This window comes from Eptesicus fuscus, chromosome 9, assembly GCF_027574615.1.
Source record: "Eptesicus fuscus isolate TK198812 chromosome 9, DD_ASM_mEF_20220401, whole genome shotgun sequence".
In the NCBI taxonomy this organism is placed as follows: Eukaryota; Metazoa; Chordata; class Mammalia; order Chiroptera; family Vespertilionidae; genus Eptesicus; species Eptesicus fuscus.
This window is the reverse complement of record NC_072481.1, coordinates 14,158,281-14,176,365: the sequence shown is the minus strand read 5'-3', so window position 1 is coordinate 14,176,365 and position 18,085 is coordinate 14,158,281. Positions and strand designations below refer to the sequence as shown.

Below are 18,085 nucleotides of genomic sequence, written 5' to 3'. Positions count from 1 at the left end.
ATCGGCGCGGAACCCCTACTTCAGGTTCAGAGGTCCCTCCAGTTTAGTGGGTTTCGAACTAGACTTCCCAGCACCCGGGCCTCTGGGCGACGTGCACCATTCCCTTCGGTCGGCGCCGCCCCTTCTCGCCTTGGTTCCACGCGCTGTGTCTTCACACAACGGAAGAAAGGGCTTGGCAGATGCAAAAGGTTGGAGCACCTGCGGGGGAGCCAGGAGGGGCTGGTCGGCCCCGCTCCGGCCTGTGGCTCCCACAAGCCTCCTCTCCCGGCGCGCTGCCCTCGCCGCTCCCAGGCGAAACGAGCGCTCGCGCCTGGCGCGGGACCCGGGCACCCACCACGGGGCGGACCTCCGCCGCTCGGCTCCCGGGCCCGGGTCCGGCCGCACGCCCCCCCTCCACCAGCCGCTCCCGCGCGGGCTGCGCCGCCCACTGCTGGCCTCCGTGGGAGCGCGCGGCGCACAACCGCAGCTCCTTGGTCCTCCCGGCGCCCCGTAGTTTGGTTTCCGATTGACACGTTCGCTGAGGGCGTGGAGGAGGCGGGGCTAGGTGGGCTGTGGGCCCTTAAAGGGACCGAGGTGCGGGAGGTGGCACCGCTGGAGGCAGCGCGGGACGCGCGGTCCGAGGCAGGTTCGGGAAGGGAGTGTGGGGCCGAATGGGCGGACTCGCGAGGGGCCGGTGGTCCGCGGGGAGCGAGGGAGAGTTTCGGGGGCCGGGCTGTACCGCCAGGGCTCGCCCCCGTGGCGCCCAGCTCCCGCTGCCGTGGCTGGGGTGGCCAGGGGTCATTCATTCCCAGCCTGGGGACTCCTGGCGCGGCCGGCTCCTAGCCGGGACCCAGATTCCTGCCGGAGACCCAGCGCCCCCTCCCATCCCTGATGCAGACTGGGGAAGCCAAGGACGCGATAGCTGAGCTGGGTCGCCCCGCCGGCCGGCACGGGTTGACCGCTTCACCAACCTTTCTACTTCCCAGGGAGACAACTTTCTGGGGATCCGCACAGTGCATGGACCTCGGTGGCGTGGGGGTGGGGAGGTTTCGGCATCCAGGGCAGAGTCCAGCGGGAAGCAGTGGGGTAAAGGGCTAAATGCTTGGGCGAGGGGCTGGCTTGGGAGCCTGGAGATCCGGATTCTAGCTCAGCTACCACAAACTGTGTCACCGCAGGCAAATTACTTCATCTCCCTGACTTTACTATCCCTGTCTGTAAAGTGCCAGTGATAATATCTGCCTCATCAGGATGCTGGGAGAATTCAGGAAAATAATGCAAAAATGCGCCCGGTACAGCGAGGTCGCTTAGCCAAGTTGCTTGGAGCTGGATGAGCCCAGGAGGCATTGGAGGCAGCCTGGCAGGAGGCGGCTGCGGGCCAGGCCTCCCCAATGAAAGGCCTCAGTGTCTGGAGCTTCCTTCTCCCTCCATCCCCTCTGTGCTGTTTGTTCAGGGCGGGGTGCACACCTTGCAGGGGAGTGGATGCCAAGGCCACGTCTACACCGGCCAGCTCAGTGAGGACTAGAGTTGGGCGGGATCCTTAGCTCCAAACCCCAATGATCCAGCTGGCCCTGGCTGGCCTGGGGTGGGGTGGGGCCAATGCCAGGACAGCAGTGCTGCAGCCCCAGAGCTGGGCTCGGCCTGCCTGGCAGAGGACCCCACCCTGAAACCACCTGGTAATTTCCTGCTTCCTCCCAGCTGACCCCTGAGGGAGTAAGTCGGGGGGCTGTGTACAGCGAGGGCCCAGGAGCCAGATTACACATAAGGGATCTCCAAGGCCTAAGGCCAGAACATGATGGTACCCAGACCTGACACCAGAGCCACCCTATTAACTAGGACGCACTACTGCCTCCCTCTGAGGCCAGACTCCAGTTGGAAGGAGCTGAGTGCCCAGCCTCAGCCACCTCTGAGGCTCTGTGTTCTGGTCCAGGTGCAATGGCAGAAAAGGTGCTGGTAACCGGCGGGGCTGGCTACATCGGCAGCCACACGGTGCTGGAGCTGCTGGAGGCGGGCTACTCCCCTGTGGTCATCGACAACTTCCATAATGCCATCCGCGGTGAGTGTGGGGTGGGGGCTGGGCTTCTGGGGGGGACGGAAGGAAAACCCTGGGTACCACCTCCAAGGGGTGTGTGTCTGGCTAGTCTCCAGGACCCCATCTCTGATTTTGATGGCCTGTGTGTGCTCAACCAGGAGGCGGGTCCATGCCTGAGAGCCTGCGGCGGGTTCAGGGGCTGACAGGCCGCTCTTTGGAGTTTGAGGAGATGGACATCTTGGACCAGGCAGCCCTGGAGCGTCTCTTCAAAAAGGTGGGGGGCTTGGAAGTTAGGCAGGGGCACTGCTGAGGGCCGGGTCTTTTAAAGCAGCTCTGACCCTGCTTGTCCCTGCAGCACAGCTTTACGGCGGTCATCCACTTTGCGGGGCTCAAGGCCGTGGGCGAGTCAGTGCAGAAGCCTCTGGATTATTACAGAGTTAACTTGACAGGAACCATCCAACTTTTGGAGGTGAGACATGGGGCAAGGACAGACACTGGGAGGGCCTGGTGGGCAGTGCCAAACAGTGGGTAAGGGGGGTAGAGTCAGGCAGGGCCCAAACCTGTACCATCTTGGACACGTCTTTCTTTACCTCTCTGCCTCAGTCTCCCCATCTGTACATGGGAGTGCCCATACCTCAGCCCCACCCACCTGTGAAGGAGTATGGGGGCTGGGAATAACTGATACCTCCCCCCCACGGCCAGATTATGAGAGCGCACGGGGTGAAGAACCTGGTATTCAGCAGCTCGGCTACCGTGTATGGGAACCCCCAGTACCTGCCCCTGGACGAGGCCCACCCCACGGGTGGCTGTACTAACCCCTACGGCAAGTCCAAGTACTTCATCGAGGAAATGATCCGGGACCTGTGCCAGGCAGACAAGGTGAGGGATCCCCTGGACCCAGCCCTGGCTCTGCCCCCATGAGCCTACTGTGAGCCTACAGATGGGATTCTAAGCACCGCCCACCCAGGAGGACGCTAGAGCTCGGGAAGCGGCAGTGACTGCGCTAGATCACAGCACCTGGGGAGGGCCGATCCCCCTGCTCCTTTCCAGGGACAGAGAATAGGCACAGGGGGACATCAGAGGTAAAGGCCTCTGCATTGAGCTGGGACACAGCCTGTACCCTCACTCCCCATCATCTGACCCGTGTCCCGCAGACCTGGAATGCAGTGCTGCTGCGATATTTCAACCCCACGGGCGCCCACGCCTCGGGCTGCATTGGTGAAGACCCCCAGGGCATCCCCAACAACCTCATGCCCTATGTCTCCCAGGTAAGGGAGAAGGGCGGGGGGAGCATTTCCTCAACCCCTAGAGTGAGGGGTGCAACTGGTGTTGAGGGAAGAGCTGACCTGACCTCCACCCCAGGTGGCCATTGGGCGACGGGAGGCACTGAATGTCTTTGGCAACGACTATGACACAGAGGATGGCACAGGTGAGCCAGGATCAGGAGGATTCAGGTGGGAGCCAAGAGGGAGACTGAAGTGGGATAGACTGTACTGAACCGCCCCCCCACCTCCTCTGCAGGCGTCCGGGACTACATCCACGTAGTGGATCTGGCCAAGGGCCACATCGCAGCCCTGAGGAAACTGAAGGATCAGTGTGGCTGCCGGGTAGGGAGAAAGACGACGGGAGGGAGGGGAGCGAGGTGGAGTCCTGGGCAATGGGGACAGGGCGGTGGTTAGTCCCGCCCCCTCCACACACTATTCTCTCCTGGGCAGATCTACAACCTGGGAACGGGCACAGGCTATTCGGTGCTGCAGATGGTCCAGGCCATGGAGAAGGCCTCCGGGAGGAAGGTAGACCACCTGCCCTGCCCCGTCCCACCTGACTCTCCGTGGTAGGCCTGGCCCCTCCCACTAGCCTACCCGAGGGGCACTGCTTTAGTGCTATGTGCCTTCGAGAGAGATCCTGCCCTGCACCCCGCACCTCCATTTCTTGAGGTCAGCAGCTGGCTGGGTGAGGCCAGGGCTAGCTTGGCCAAGCTACAACTGTCTCCCCTGTCTTGCAGATCCCGTACAAGGTGGTGGCACGGCGGGAAGGTGACGTGGCTGCCTGTTACGCCAACCCGAGCCTGGCCCTCCAGGAGCTGGGCTGGACAGCAGCCTTAGGGCTAGACAGGATGTGTGAGTGCTAGCCCGCCCTGTGGGAGCGAGCTCGGGCCTAGGAGGGGCCGACTGGGCCTGGGTGATGCCTACACTGGGCTACCTGAGGGGGTGGGGGCCCTGCATTCCACTGTGGACCTGACCACACGCCTCGCCCGATCACAGGTGAAGACCTGTGGCGCTGGCAGAAGCAGAACCCTTCCGGCTTTGGCGCACAGGCCTGAGACCCTCCTACCACGGACAGAAAAGGAAGAGACACAACTGCTGCTCTCCAGCATCTGGCAGGCCCCGGGGGCCTCAGAGCCTGCCCTACCTCAAACCCCAGCCAGGCCCGCCCAGCCCACAGGCATGAGGCCAAGGGCTCCGGTGATGTTGATGAGGAGTCCATGGTCTCTAACTCTTCTCTTCCCCAGGGGCTGGGAACCCATCGGGACCACCAAGAGCGAGTGGGGGAGGCAGGGTCGTGAGACTAACACCCTCCTCCCAGGCACTAATTTATACTGCCGTGAAGGCACTCTCCAAAGTATTTAAAATAAAGTTTTCTTACACTGGAGCGTTTTCTCACACACGGTCTCTCCCTACCACTTGAACAGAATCAGACAGGCCTGAGAGTTGAAGCAATTTCTTTAATTTTATCGGAATCCAGGACACAACAAGAAAAACACCTGAAACCACATGGAGACAGAAGACGAGACACAACTTCTCCCTACCTCCCCTGGCCCTAGAGTGGGGACAACATGGGGTGACACAGCTGGGGGAGACCGTGAGCCTCAGTCCAGCCCTGCAGGCTCCAGGCCTGTGGGGGAGGAAGGTAATGGGGAGGCAGGGCCCAGCCCCCAAACCAGAAAGGGCTGAAGAAAGGCCCCCTCCAAGGACTCTGCCCCTCGCCAACATTCCTGCCCGGGCCAGTAGCCCACAGCAGCAAGGGGCTTGGGGCCATGGACACATTCATGATTGAGAAGCAGCTGGAGTGGAGGCAGGAGAGACGCACGATTATCTGGGCAAATCAGTTGGGAGGGGTAGATGGGGCCTGGGAGGGCCCCTTGGGCCAAACCCTGAGGTCACAGGAGGGGGCCCAAAGCGGGGCTAGTGAGTGAGGTCCTGAGTGAGTGGGTCAGCGGCTGGGCCCCTTCTCCCGCTGCCTACAGCCCCTCCAATACTGCTGCCAGGGGGCCCACCTCCGGGAAAAGGGGAGAAAGCAGCCCAGCCCCTGCTGCAGAAGCCAGGTGGCTAAAGCCAGGAAGGAGGCCTGGCTAGCCTGGGCCCGCCTGCCTCAGAGGCCCGTGGGAAGAGGATGGGTCAGGGAGGGTGGGGACCGGGGCTCGACCGGCTCAGATCCAAGATGGTGCCACACGTGCTGGGTCCCCTGTGAGCTGGGGGCCAGCCACTCTGGTTAGACAGGAGGCAACAGCTTCTCCAGAAACTCCTTCACAGCCGCCATCTCCTGGGGGGAGGGGCACTGTCAGAGGCTCCGGGTGGAGGGAGGGAGGAAGGAGAGGGGTAGGAGCAGGAAGCGGCCCTTTACCACTGACCTGAGGACAGGAGCCGTGCATGACACCTGGGTAAGTCTTGAACTGGACCCTGGCAGGTGTGACAACGGTCCGGAGCTTCTCAGCTGTCAGGGCCCCAAACCGTACGGGAACCATGGGGTCCAGCTCCCCATGGCACTGAAGGATGGCCAGGTCCTTGGCATTGCCATTGGCTGCCTGTGGGCCAGACAGGACTCAGTGCTTCAGCACAATTCCCATGCCCCCAGGAGCCGCAAAGGGCAGGACGGGGGCATGGAGACACTCACCTGGGGGAAGGCCCGGTGCAGAGGCAGCCAACAGCTCAGCGCCACAATGCCAGCCAGAGGGTGCGGGCAGGTGAGGGCCGTGTAGAGGGACAGGGCCCCACCCTGAAGGAAGGAGAGAGTAAGTCATGAGGGCACAACTCACCTACCCACTACCCACCACCCCCTCTCCCCTCACCTGTGAAAAGCCTCCCAGGACGATCCGATTGGCAGGGATCCCATTCTTCATCTCGTGCTCAATCAAGGCCTTTACTGGGGGAGGGGGCATGACTGGGTGAGGAAAGCTGCTGGAGGGGCCCCCAGGAAAGAACCAGACAGAGGCACTGCCCAGCGCTTTCCTGGAGGTGGGGTGGGGGAGAGCGAGCATGCTGAGGGGCGGGGCCTTACTGTTCTCTGCTGCCTTCTTGATGCCAGCCTCGTCCTCGGGGGCATCTGGACTCAGCCCCATCAGGTCAAACCTGGGAAAGCAGAGGCATTGGCAGCTACAGGAAGACCCCAGCCAGCCCCCTACAACTCCCGCAGCTCCCGCTGCCCGTCTCCACACTCACCAGGAGGGCATCACCATCTTCATGTTGAGTGTCACGGGGATCCGAGGCCTGGGGAGAACACAAGAAGGACCGTCATGCCCCAGAGGGATGAGAGAGCCATCGCCGTGATCCCAGGAGAGGGCAGAGCAGCCCCTGGGGGCCCCTCCCAGCAGGCAGGGCCTGTGTTTAAGGTGTTGCCAGGCAACCTGCCACCACGTGGGGCTGGAAGCTGTGGTTAAGCATCAGCAGTAGAGATGGAGAAGCAGAGCCCAGCGCTCAGCTTGCCGGGGCTCCAGCTCAGCGGGTGAGTACTTGGGGAAGGGGAGCAGGGGGTCCTGGTTCTAGGAGAGCTCGGGTCTAGGAGGCCTTGGGCTGAGGGCTGGGGCTGGACTCCGTTCCTGGGGCTCCACAGGAGTAAAGGCTGAAAATGGCACTTCCTGCCCAGGCCCCAGGATGCCGCGGGCAGGAGAGAACAGACCCAGGACCACAGGATCGCCCTCCTAGCTGATTCCTCCCTCAGCCCCTCCCTTGCTAGGGTGACACTCACGCATGGGGACAGATGTACTTGACGTGAGGGAGCCGGATGGTGGAGAGGGCGTCAGCCCAACTGTGCCTGTGGGAGGGAGGGGAGACAAGGCCCCGATGTGGAGACGGAGAAAGGGAGGGAGGCACAGGCCGCTCTGGCCCTGCCAACTGGACCGTCCCCACCTCCCCTGGGCACACCCACTCCCCAGCTCACTCACCCTGTGTCTCCAAGTCCATGTAAAAAGATAACCTGGAAAAGGATCAGAAGTGGACAGATGGGCAGAGGGTAGTCATCATCTTGCTATCATTCCTTACTGTCCAACTTCTGGCCACTCCTCCCCCTCCCCCTTGGGGGAACCAAGGTAGCAGCCAAACAGGTTATTATCCAGCCCCCGACCTCCAAGCTTCTCCCTTCTCATCACTGCCACCTCCATTTTCCCACGCCCCCTCCAGCCAGTTCCCCAGCTGGCCCGGGAGCTGCTGTGGGTGCGCGAGGACCCTTACCGCAGCCGTTTCCCGCTCAGCTCCAGACACAGTGGCAGCATCGGTGAGCAGGGGCACAGACATGGTGTTACCACACATACACTGCAGGGCTCCAGGCTGGGGCCTGTGCAAATTCAGGGGAGCGGTCAAGAGCAAGCTCCGGCAGCGGACAGACTCCTGACACAGGGCAGAGCCTCAAACCCAGGGCCCACTCAGGCCATCGGCCCCACACAGCACCCAAGGTTCTGTCCTGAGCGCACAGAAAGGCGGGGAAGTCCTGGGGTAGAGCAGGTAGGACGTTTGCCTCCATTCTAGGGATGAGAAGCAGAGTTGCCCCCTCTAGTGCCCTGGTTTTGGCCACCACACAGCCTGAGCTTGCTAGAGATGGGCAAAGGCTGAGCTTGGGGGCTGTGGGAGGAGGGATTTCCCCTGCAGCCTTCCCCCACTAACAGCCCTCAGCCCGTAGCTGCCTTCTCAGTGCTCTCCAATGGTCCCCTCCTCTAGCGCCCCTGAGTCCCTTCCTCCCCAACTCCTAGCCCTACTGGGAAACGAAGGGAGGGAAATGCCAGGGAAATAAACTTCCAGCCCCTACGCCCCAGGACCCCCCATATTCTCTCCAACCTCCCTCCCATCCAGCCCCCACCCAGCCTTCACAGCAGTTTCTGGCTTGGCCATTTCCAGAACTCCTGGGGGCTGCCCATGTCCCCCAAGGCACACAGACTCCAGCCCACCACCCATCGCTAACTGGTGCCCCACACTCCCCTGAATGGGGCAACCTGCCGCTGCTGCCCACCGACTCCAGAAGGGTCCCCCAGCTTGACCGCGCTCTGAGACTCCCAGACACACAAAAGAATGTCAGGCTGGCTCCTCTTCACCCTGAGCATCCTCCCAACTCCCCAGAAGCTTCTGCTACCTGCCCCCAAGTGCCTGCCCTTCCCTGCGGTGCCCAGCTCTCCCTCCACTCAGTGCCCTCTGCACAGTGGGGTCCCTCACCTCGTCACCCTAGGGAACACACCTTTCACCCTGAACTGGGGTTCCTTCCACCTCTCACCCCAGAGTCCTCCGGTCTCAGAATGGTGCCCCACCCCCGGCCTGGGGTCTCCCTCCCTCCCCTAAAAACTTCCACCCCGACGCAGGGTTTCCCACTCCCCACAATGAGAACTTCCGTTCTGAACGAGGGTCGCCCCCGGCCTCCAGGGACATTTTCTACCCTGACCCAGGACCCGCTCCTGCCCACAAAGGGTCGCTTTACCTTTGACCGCGGGGAGCCCCCGCCTCACAATGGGATCTTCCACTTCCGACCTTAAGTCCCTCTCATCACGCGCGGATCCCACTTCTCACCCCTCTGGATCCCCAAAGTGCCCAAGCCTGGCCAGCGCCTCTCCGCACCTTACTCCCCACCCCCATCTCACAACCGCGGCGCCTCCTCCCCACTCACCGGGACCCCCGTGTGGCCCGACTCCCCCCGCCCCCCCCACCCCCCCGCAGCGCCCTTCCTCCGCCCGCTGGTCCGGGACTGGGTACCTTCACTCCCTGGGGGTTAGGAGACCTCTCGGGCGGTTCTCCTCTTTCTCCGGCACAGACACACACTCTTCCCCCTCCACCGCCCCCGCCGGAACTTCCGTTGGCGTCCCGGGAACCCGGCCATCGCGGTACCGGAAGTAGCCTGGCCAGGGGTACGGAACCCGGAAGTGGGCGGCGGGCCTTCACCAGACGGGAGCTGCCCTGCTGATACCTGGGGCCCCTCCCCGCCACTCAGCCCGCAGTCACCTGAAGAATTCAGACTGCGTATCCGAGGCGCCCCTTTGCTGCCGCCACCAGGCGCCCCCCGGAGGAAAGCTGTCCGGAAGGAGGCGTTCCGCACCAGGGCAGGAAGTTTCCCCGCCGCCCTGCGCCGCGCCCAGGTCCACCCCTCAGGATGGTCTTGGCTGTCCACCACAAGCTTTCCTGCCCTAGCCCAGGATCGTGGGTGGAATCCTTAAATATCCTGAGAGACCTTCTAGTCCTCCAGTCTTATTTTTAAAATGAGGAAACTGAGGCCCAGGGAGCGGAAGTAAACAGCAATCTCAGGATTACACTCTGCACTGCTTTCTGGACTGTAAAATGGTGATAATAACCACCCTGCCTACTTCACAGCTTTGCTGGCAGGCTCAAATGAGAAATGCTTAATACATCATAAAACCAGTGTGAGGCCTAATGACTCTAAAAACGACCCTGGGAAAATGACACAGGTCATAGCAGGACAGCTGGACGGGCCTGCGCAGTGCTGTCTTAGCTCTGCCCAGGGCAAGCCATGCCGTGCAGAGGGCACAAATACCACCATCACCGAGCTCTTATTAAGGACAACAAGGGCTTCCTTTGGGTACCAATGAGTCACCCTTTGCTCCTTGCCGCACTGGTGAAGTGGAAATGGGGATCAGGGTCCACGGAAAAGCTGGAAGGGGATGCAGACTGAGTTGAAGGATGTCCCTGAGAGAACTTGTGGCCACCTGTAAACAATGAGTAGTGCTCATCCCTCGGCAGCTCAGGACTCCTTCTTTCAGCAAAACCTACACTATTTTTTCTTGGAACTGAAAAAAACAAAAGAGTAAACTTGGAAGCTCAACCAAGCATTTTCTCCCAGGGTAAGAGGCAGTTTGGTCTAAGTGCTCAACAGGTCACAGAGACAACCTAAAATACCAGGATTCCCCAGAGCAGGAAAGCTTCAGGTCCAGAGGACCACAGCAAGCCAAAGACCCAGGACCAGAAAGGGGATGAGCGGATGAAGACTACACAGCTACTCCCACCCTCGACAGAATCCCTACTGGATGTTATGAACAATTCCTTCCGCACTCCTAATCTCCTGAGACACTGTGGCACTTTGAGCAAATTCTTCAGAGTGAAATCTCAAATTCAGAGGCCAAGTCCCAGAGGCTGCCTGTGATTGTGCTTTAATTAGTGGATTAATGAAGGGCTATCCTGTCCCAAGACTTCTCATGTTGTTTCTCCATACTCCAAATTAAAGCAGTCCTTTATCTCCAAAATGATACAACTGAGGAGTAGGACCCTTAGTTCATCAATAACTGCATTTTCTTCTGGTTGGTTTCAGGCGGTATTTTAGAAATGTTGAGGCTCGACAGAGTTTAGTGGTGGCAGGCTTTACATTCGATGGCCTGGGTAAACAGTGGGTATATCCTCATAGTGTGGGCCAAAGCCCTAGAGCAGGGGTGGGGAATGTCTGGCATGCGGGCTGTGTAAGGCCTGAGAAATCATTTAATCTGGCCCTGCCAAGGCATTAGAGCGAGTTAATTGTTTGACCAAATATAGCAGGCTAATTTTTAAGTTGATAACTTTGTATGGCCCATGAATGATTGCAATATCCAAATAGCCCTTGGCAGAAAAAAAGATTCTCTAACCCTGCCCTAGAGGAATGGATCAGATTCAATACTAATTCCCATGAGCAATTGTTTCTATTTTCTGCAAGTGAGAGAATACTGACCATTCGAAATCCTCTTTGTAGATAACTTCAATTCTCTCCTGAGTTTCAAATTTTAAGTCCAAAGTCTTGGGTCCACCTTGGGACTGTAGGTGCTGCTCACTTACTTTCCTCGCCCTCATTTCTTCTGAACTCCAGAAGCTGGTCTCCCTCATTTATACAGTTTTCTTTCATGAGAAATGGAATAAAGGTTAACCTCATCTTCCTCTTTACAAAATATTGAGTGGGTCGGTGGGTACAGGAGTGTTTTTAGTCTACTGTACAAAATTAAGCTCAACCTTTCCTGGAAAAACTGATCTAGTCTTGATATAACTGTAGCATTTTTATCTACTTGGTCCAAAACAACAAACTTCAAAGTTATATACAGTTCCCAGTAGAGTAAAAGTTTCATCAGTATTACCAAGAACTCAAAAGAATACACAAGCAAGAAGTTTGGCAAGGATTTATTAGGAAGCTTATTAGTCACAGTGAATAAAAAGCCATGACAAGAACTGAGATCTCCAAATTCTGGCACTTGCCTTACAACACTAGCTAGAAGCTAATAAACAGTGAGGATGTCCCGAGGGGAATCTTACCTAAGGCCCCATCTTACCTGGGCCAGATACCCACAAACATAGAAACGAGATGCCCATGCTCTCCCCAGACTGCTTACCTAGGCAGTAGGAAAGAAGACCTTCTCCTCAAGCTATTAATTAAGCATCATCAGGAGAGTCCTGCTCTTCCAGCTATAACCATGGCACACTAGTGCATGACAGACAACTCCAAGCTGAGCAACTTGACAAGAATGCTAAATGATGACAGGGAGAAGGAGCAAGCAGGGACAAGTATTTCTAGTTGGAGACCTTCCTGATGGCTAATACGAACACAATGCTGAGGCTTCAGAAAGTTTACTGCAACCCAGGAATAGTTGCCATAAAAAAAAAAAAAAAAAGTCACACAAAAATCCTGCCACAAAGTAAGACACTTGAAATCCCATGGCCACACTGACTGGAAAGGCAGGCATTATCCATGACTGCCAGATACTGACCAAACCAAGACCCAATTCCTACAGGGCCCTAGAGAACCATGATTGTCCCCGGGCACCCACACAACCCTCCCGGTGGTGTGGTGTCTTCCATGGGCCAGGTTTCTGCAGTAAGCCCCAAAGACAAAGCTTGGCAGAGTCTGTGGCAGTCAACTCTCTCTGGAGCCCCATCTCTTTGTCCTTCCCAATAGGCTGTCACACATCTTCACTGACACAGAGCCTCTGGGGAGCCTTGGCCAGCCCCTAGGAAATGAAGTGTGTCTGTGGGGTAACCTGATGGACCTTGTGGTCTGCTGGGTTGGCCGATGCTTCATAATTGCAGATGGTTACCTCATGTCGGCGAAACTGCAAGAAAATTGAGATGCTAGGTCAGCTGGCTACTTTCCAGATGACACAGTTCAGTAGTCCTTATTCAGGTCCATTTCTAGAAGTCATCATCTAATCTCTTCCCCGTTCTGATACCTTTTATCTTGAGAAGGTTGCAAAGATCATTATCAATAATTCACCCCATAACTAAGAAGATTCATTCCCCCACTATATTGGAGGCACCCTGAGAAAAGGACCTTCTCTCTCTTTTTTATCATCTTATCTCTGCTGCCTGGAATAAGAAAGACTCTCAGAAATGTTGAATGAATGCTTGGTTCAGCACATAATATACTAAAAATGTTGAACAAAAATAATACTGAAACAATTTTAAACTGAAAAACTGAATTGATATCAACTGTTTTATTTCAACCCTCTTAAAAATACCTATCTATATAGCCTCTCAAATGACAAAGGCAGTTTAAGTGATGAAACCAAGAAAAATTATAAACAGACTGAGAGCAATCAATGTCTCAAGTTGCTCTTTTTCCTTTTCTTAAAGCTCTCACTACCACATCATGAAGATATATATACGTATGTACACATAATGGAGAGGGCAACGTTTCCTGTCCCATCTTACCTCAGTCCATTCTCCTCTCAGGCCAATATACAAGACCTTTGTGGTATCTGCCCCAAAGTTTTTTGAAATATGAATTGAGAGATGATAGACACTTGAAAAACGAGATATTCTAGAGGATGAAGGAGTGGGGAGAGAAGACATAGATTAGAGTTCAATTAGCATCTCACTACAATGTTAAAAGCAACAATCCCAGCTCTAACTTGTGGTAAAACCTAGGCAAATGTCACAGAACATTCTTGGGGTCTTATGTCTCATTCTTCTCCTTTGGACAAGCAATTAATTCCGTGAACATTTACCTCGCATTTGCCAGATCCTGTCTAAGGCAATAGGGATAGAAAAGTGAGCCAACACTGGCCCTGTCCTCAAAGGGAGGATTAAGAAATGCTGTATGACCAAGCAGAGATGATAACGCGAGTTCAGCGTTGACCTCCCCTTAGGAAATAAGAAATAAGGTGGTCACATGTAACTTGACCTGTTATAAGCCAACTGTGCAGAGGAATTCTGAAAGCATCTTTCCTAAGGCCATCCTAGGAGCTCATTCAGATCTGCCAATTGCTTACAAGTTAACAAATCTGTGGCTTGCATCGAATCTCTGCCAAAAATTGACCAAGCCAAGGATCAAATCTCCTCCACTGTTTTAACCTGTTTCTGATGCTAAGCGAGCAGGAGATGGGCCAAAACTAAATTGCAAGCCCAGCAAGCACTAATGCACATATGCTCATTGTAAATGAGGGAGCGCCTGCTGGTCCGCAGAAGCCACAGAACACCTGAAACCTATATAATTTTATTAACCAATGTCGCTTTAACAAGTTCAATTTAAAAAATAAATAAAGCTTAAAATTCAAAAAGAAAAGAAGCCACAGAGAATGGAAGATGGGCCCAGTGCTTACTTTGTAGCATATTCTAATTCTCCTGTAAGATCCCGGTTCAAACTAAAGGTCTGATCTGGCTCCCTGTCCGTGTCATCAAAGGACATCTGTGGAATGTTCTTATACCTGAGAAAGGAAAATAAAGAAATGTGCATCACCATATTTTTAAGTTTTTCAAAACTTACTACTGACAACTGCCTTCGGTTCTACCAAAGAGATCAAATTTTGGAAATGGCATTTTTTTTCACCAATACCTTAATCCGACAAGAGCTGAAAATTGCAACATACACCAATGGCATCTCTGAGTGGGTTAGGATCACATGAGAAGCATACACAAAGAGATAGCTCAAACTAGGTCACATGCAGCAAAAGCATGGAGAAAATAAGCGACTCAGCGCATTCAGGCCATGCCGAGGATGTTTCAATAAAACAGCTTACTCATGAGGGGAAATACTTTGGCAGAAACATATTGAACAGTTAAGAGATAAGATCAGGCAACCCACTGCTCAAGCATTTTTTGTGTCCAAATTCCACTACAGGACTCAGTTGATTGGAGCGTTGTCCCACACACCAACCTGGCACACACCTAGGTTGCAGGCTCGATTCCTGGTCAGGGTGCATGAGGCACACAACTGATGAATGACTCATTCTAAGCTCTATATGTTTTATACCATTTAATTCTCTCCACAATCTTATGAGATTTATACTATTACTACTGCCATTTAACATATGAGAAAATTGAAGTTTAGAGAAGACAAGTACCAAAGTCATGCAGCTAGCAAGTGGTACAAACAGAATTTGAACCCAAGCAGTTTATTCCAGAGCCCATTCCTAATCACAGTACATGAATGTCTAGTCTTCTCAATCCAATCCATAAGCATTAACTCAAACATACTGTTTTCCTAAAATGATTAAATATGTGAAGTTTCTTTCAAATTCATGTTCCTAACATTAAAAAATAGTGTTAATTTCTTAAATATGTTTTATATTGATCAATTTTATTTATTTTTTAAAAAATATATATTTTATTGATTTTTTTACAGAGAGGAAGGGAGAGGGATAGAAAGATAGAAACATCGATGAGAGAGAAACATCGACCAGCTGCCTCCTGCACACCCCCTACCGGGGATGTGCCCGCAACCAAGGTACATGCCCTTGATCGGAATCGAACCTGGGACCTTTCAGTCCGCAGGCCGCCGCTCTATCCACTGAGCCAAACCGGTTTTGGCAATTTTATTTAAAAAACATATTTCTCTTTAAAAAAATGTTTTTAGTGATTTTTTAGAGGAAGGAAGACAGAGATATAAATATCGAGAGAGAAACATCGACAGGCTGCCTCCTGCTGCCCCCTACTGGGGATCGAGCAGGCAACCCAGGCAAGTGCCCTGACCCGTGGTTCATGGGTCAATGCTCAACCACTGACCCACACCTGCTGGGCCAGAAGCAATTTTTTGTAAAATTCTTCTAATATTTGTTTCTTCAATACTCCAAAAGCAATTTTCTCTTCTTTTAGGCAAGTTGTTAAAAAGGGAGTACTAGCCCTGGCCGATGTAGCTCAGTTGGTTGAGTGTTGTCCTGTGAACTGAAAGGAAGCCAGTTGGATTCCCAGTCAGGGTTTGATTCCCTGTCAGGGTTCAATCCCCTGTTGGGATGTGTGTGGCCTATCTCGATGTTATGTTCTCACACTGACGTTTCTCTCTCTCTCTCTCTCTCTCTAAAAATCAATAAAAACATATTTAAAGAAAAGGGGGGGGGGAACACACACAAAAACACAAAACAAAAACGGGGGAGGGGGGAATTGCCAGCTCTGGTGGCAACAGATCCAGTGTTCCAAGAGGTATATATAATTTTACTAACTAAAGGCCACACAAACTCAAATGGAGTAATTCCATGTCAGCGAAACACACGGAAAGATTATATATAACTGTATGAAAAAGCAAGGGGAAATTCTGAAGCTAACCGAAAGAGTAGAATCATTTGAGATCTGCAGCTGGATCATTAAGAAAACTGCTAAGTCATCAACAATTGGCGTTTAATAGGATCTCTCTGAATAAGTGGTGCCACGGAAGCACTTTGAAAAAGAGACAAGCTGTTGGTCTTAAAGATGCTTAACTAAGAAAGTCGTTAATTCAGGAAGAGATAAGTATATTCTGATGCAGAACAAGACTAACATTATTTCAAGGGGGGGAGGGGATATTTCAGCCAGTAAAAAGAAAGAATTATATTATTCTGGAATAAAGTTAATACCAGAGAAAAGAGAGAGCTAGCAGCTTCTTGGGGGCATAAGCCCTTAACACTTACAGTCTCATCTCAGAGGGGTGTGAGTCATCATCCTCTCCCATTATAATGATGCCTTTGAGCTTGACGTTGCCTGTAAATCTGCCAGAACGCAAAAGAGAAGGTTGTCAACCTGGGTTTGAATCTCGGCTGACGCCAGGCAAGACCCTTCCCCTTTCTGGGCTTCAGTTCAAGTGTCAGCTTGTACTAGGTCATCCCTAAGATCCTGTCTGCCTCTGGCATTGTGCAGCTCCAAGAAATTTACCTTGACTTTTCAGTTATCTTTCAACGAATACATCTTTTTCGCCTGCACCAAGAAATCTATGACGCTTTTCCTCCTCAAACCCACCACGGTCCTTTACCCCATTTCTAGACACAGATGGTTCTTGACAAAACCAATGAATGAGTCCTGATAAGGCAACTGGGTATTTAGCCTGAGGCAAGCACCAAGGAGATACTTACGGAATATTAAACAGAAGCTCTTCATCTGCATCACTTTCAACAAACTGGAGGGGATGGGGAGGAGGGAGGAGAAAGCAACAAACATTTGCTGAGAGCCTACAATTTCAGGTTATCTGACCCTGTTCTACAACCAGAGTGCAGTGCACAATGGTTAACCTCCTTTGGCTTTTCAGCACTTAATATTAAAAAGTTGATAGCCACAGACCATCCAATCAAAGGGTTCTTAATGGGGAGCCCCTGAATGAACTTCCAGGGCCGACCAGCCCCCGAAATTGTGCGCCAAGATCTGAGCCTATGCGGCCCACGACTTTCAAATGGCTCCGTGACCCCACAATGGGAAACGCTCTAGAATGGGTCACAAGCTTCATCGCCCTAGGCTGGTCTCCAGGTGACACAATCAGGCAGCCACTGGAACCAGTGGTCAAATGGGGGAGGGGAGGGGAGGAACCTCATGGCCACCTCCCCTCACTACCCACCGAACGTTGGCTGCGCCCCTTTCCCTCTCTGGGCCTCCGTTTCTCTATCTGCAAAACGGGGAGACTCGATCCTGTTCGGCTCCCGAAGGGCTAGCAGAAGATGGGCACGGAAAGCGCTCAGCAATCGGGCTGTCGTTATTTCTAACTTCGGGAAGGAGGCTGACAGAGCGGACGGACGGCCCGCGGCCCCGCCTCGCCGCCCCCGGCCCTGGAAGGCCCACCTTGGAGCGGTCGCTCCGCTCCTCCCACGGCTTGAAGACGCCGCGGCCGCTGCCCTCGCGGCTCTCGTTGAGGCACTGCAGCCGCTCCAGGTCGATGCGCAGGTACAGGCCGTAGGCCAGGCCGCGCTGCTCCGGCGGTTCCTCGCGCTCCGCGGCGCAGCGGCAGCCGCCCCCGCCGTGACTGTGGCCGTGCGACATGGCGACGCCGCAGCCCCGCGCGTCCTCTCAGCCCCGTCGCCGCCGCTCGCCCCGCGTTCCCTCCGCACCGGCCGCCAAGCGCACCGCGGCCGCCGCGTCGTAAAAGGCGCCCCTGTGCGGCGCATGCGTCCAGGGAGCAGGGGGCGGGCTCGGAGAGGATTGACGTTCGACCCGCGCTTCCAGGTGCCTGGGAATTCCTGTTGCCTTTTTTTTTTTTTTAATCCTGGGGACGAATGCTATTGCCAGCCCCGTTTCACCGACTTGAAACTGAAGGGCAGAGACGTGAAGCCGGCGTTCCGAGTAGATGGCGGTGCTGGGTTTCGAGTCCTCCTTCCGCTTAGGCTCAAGCCGGTGCTTTTCTTTTACCGCCGACGTGTCGGGAGCTGGCGGAGGGGAGCGTGCGCAGTGATAAGGCCCCGGCGAGCGGGGAGACGACGTTATCGCCGCCTCACAGGTGCACGTTTGGGCGCTTAGACGTTACAAACCCATCTCACCCCCACTTTCTCCGCAGTGGGCTCGGCGGGCGAGAGCCTGGGCTTGATGGAGGGCCGGACCTGGAGACAAGGCCCGAGTCTGCTCCTGACGGGGTGACGCTCTGAACAAGTCGTTTTCCCCATCCCGAGACTTGCTTTCCTCATCGGTAAAGTGGGAATGATAATGTCTGTTTCGTAGGATCGCAGTGAGTATTAAACGACATCACGCACTG

The 18,085-nt window shown here is 54.6% G+C and overlaps 3 protein-coding genes across 5 annotated transcripts; 1 reads left to right on the top strand and 2 right to left on the bottom strand.

Moving 5' to 3' along the window:
* The first annotated feature begins 575 nt into the window (after positions 1-575).
* On the top strand, positions 576-4,660 carry GALE (UDP-galactose-4-epimerase). 2 transcript variants are annotated; one of them, XM_028155357.2, is made up of 11 exons: positions 576-621; positions 1,907-2,032; positions 2,167-2,282; positions 2,364-2,477; positions 2,711-2,887; positions 3,163-3,276; positions 3,371-3,437; positions 3,530-3,615; positions 3,724-3,801; positions 4,014-4,128; positions 4,273-4,660. In XM_028155357.2, the coding sequence occupies exons 2-11, from the start codon at positions 1,912-1,914 to the stop codon at positions 4,329-4,331; spliced, it is 1,047 nt and encodes a 348-aa protein (XP_028011158.2). In that variant the 5' UTR covers positions 576-621; positions 1,907-1,911; the 3' UTR covers positions 4,332-4,660. The 2 variants fall into 2 exon arrangements, with proteins under 2 accessions (XP_028011158.2, XP_008146319.2); XM_008148097.3 differs by having other exon boundaries at positions 585-625.
* Positions 4,661-4,719: 59 nt separating this feature from the next.
* On the bottom strand, positions 4,720-9,250 carry LYPLA2 (lysophospholipase 2). 2 transcript variants are annotated; one of them, XM_054721135.1, is made up of 10 exons: positions 9,205-9,250; positions 7,456-7,558; positions 7,170-7,201; positions 6,974-7,039; positions 6,448-6,495; positions 6,287-6,357; positions 6,078-6,151; positions 5,903-6,004; positions 5,640-5,813; positions 4,720-5,551 (listed from the first exon to the last, which is right to left on the bottom strand). In XM_054721135.1, the coding sequence occupies exons 2-10, from the start codon at positions 7,531-7,533 to the stop codon at positions 5,501-5,503; spliced, it is 696 nt and encodes a 231-aa protein (XP_054577110.1). In that variant the 5' UTR covers positions 7,534-7,558; positions 9,205-9,250; the 3' UTR covers positions 4,720-5,500. The 2 variants fall into 2 exon arrangements, with proteins under 2 accessions (XP_054577110.1, XP_008146320.1); XM_008148098.3 differs by lacking the exon at positions 9,205-9,250 and adding an exon at positions 8,959-9,094.
* A 2,087-nt stretch (positions 9,251-11,337) lies between these two features.
* On the bottom strand, positions 11,338-17,498 carry PITHD1 (PITH domain containing 1). Its single transcript, XM_008148099.3, has 6 exons — positions 17,182-17,498; positions 16,485-16,528; positions 16,047-16,124; positions 13,767-13,871; positions 12,877-12,985; positions 11,338-12,278 (listed from the first exon to the last, which is right to left on the bottom strand). Exons 1-6 carry the CDS (start codon positions 17,377-17,379, stop codon positions 12,177-12,179), a joined length of 636 nt encoding a protein of 211 aa, XP_008146321.1. The 5' UTR covers positions 17,380-17,498; the 3' UTR covers positions 11,338-12,176.
* Between the last annotated feature and the right edge of the window lie 587 nt (positions 17,499-18,085).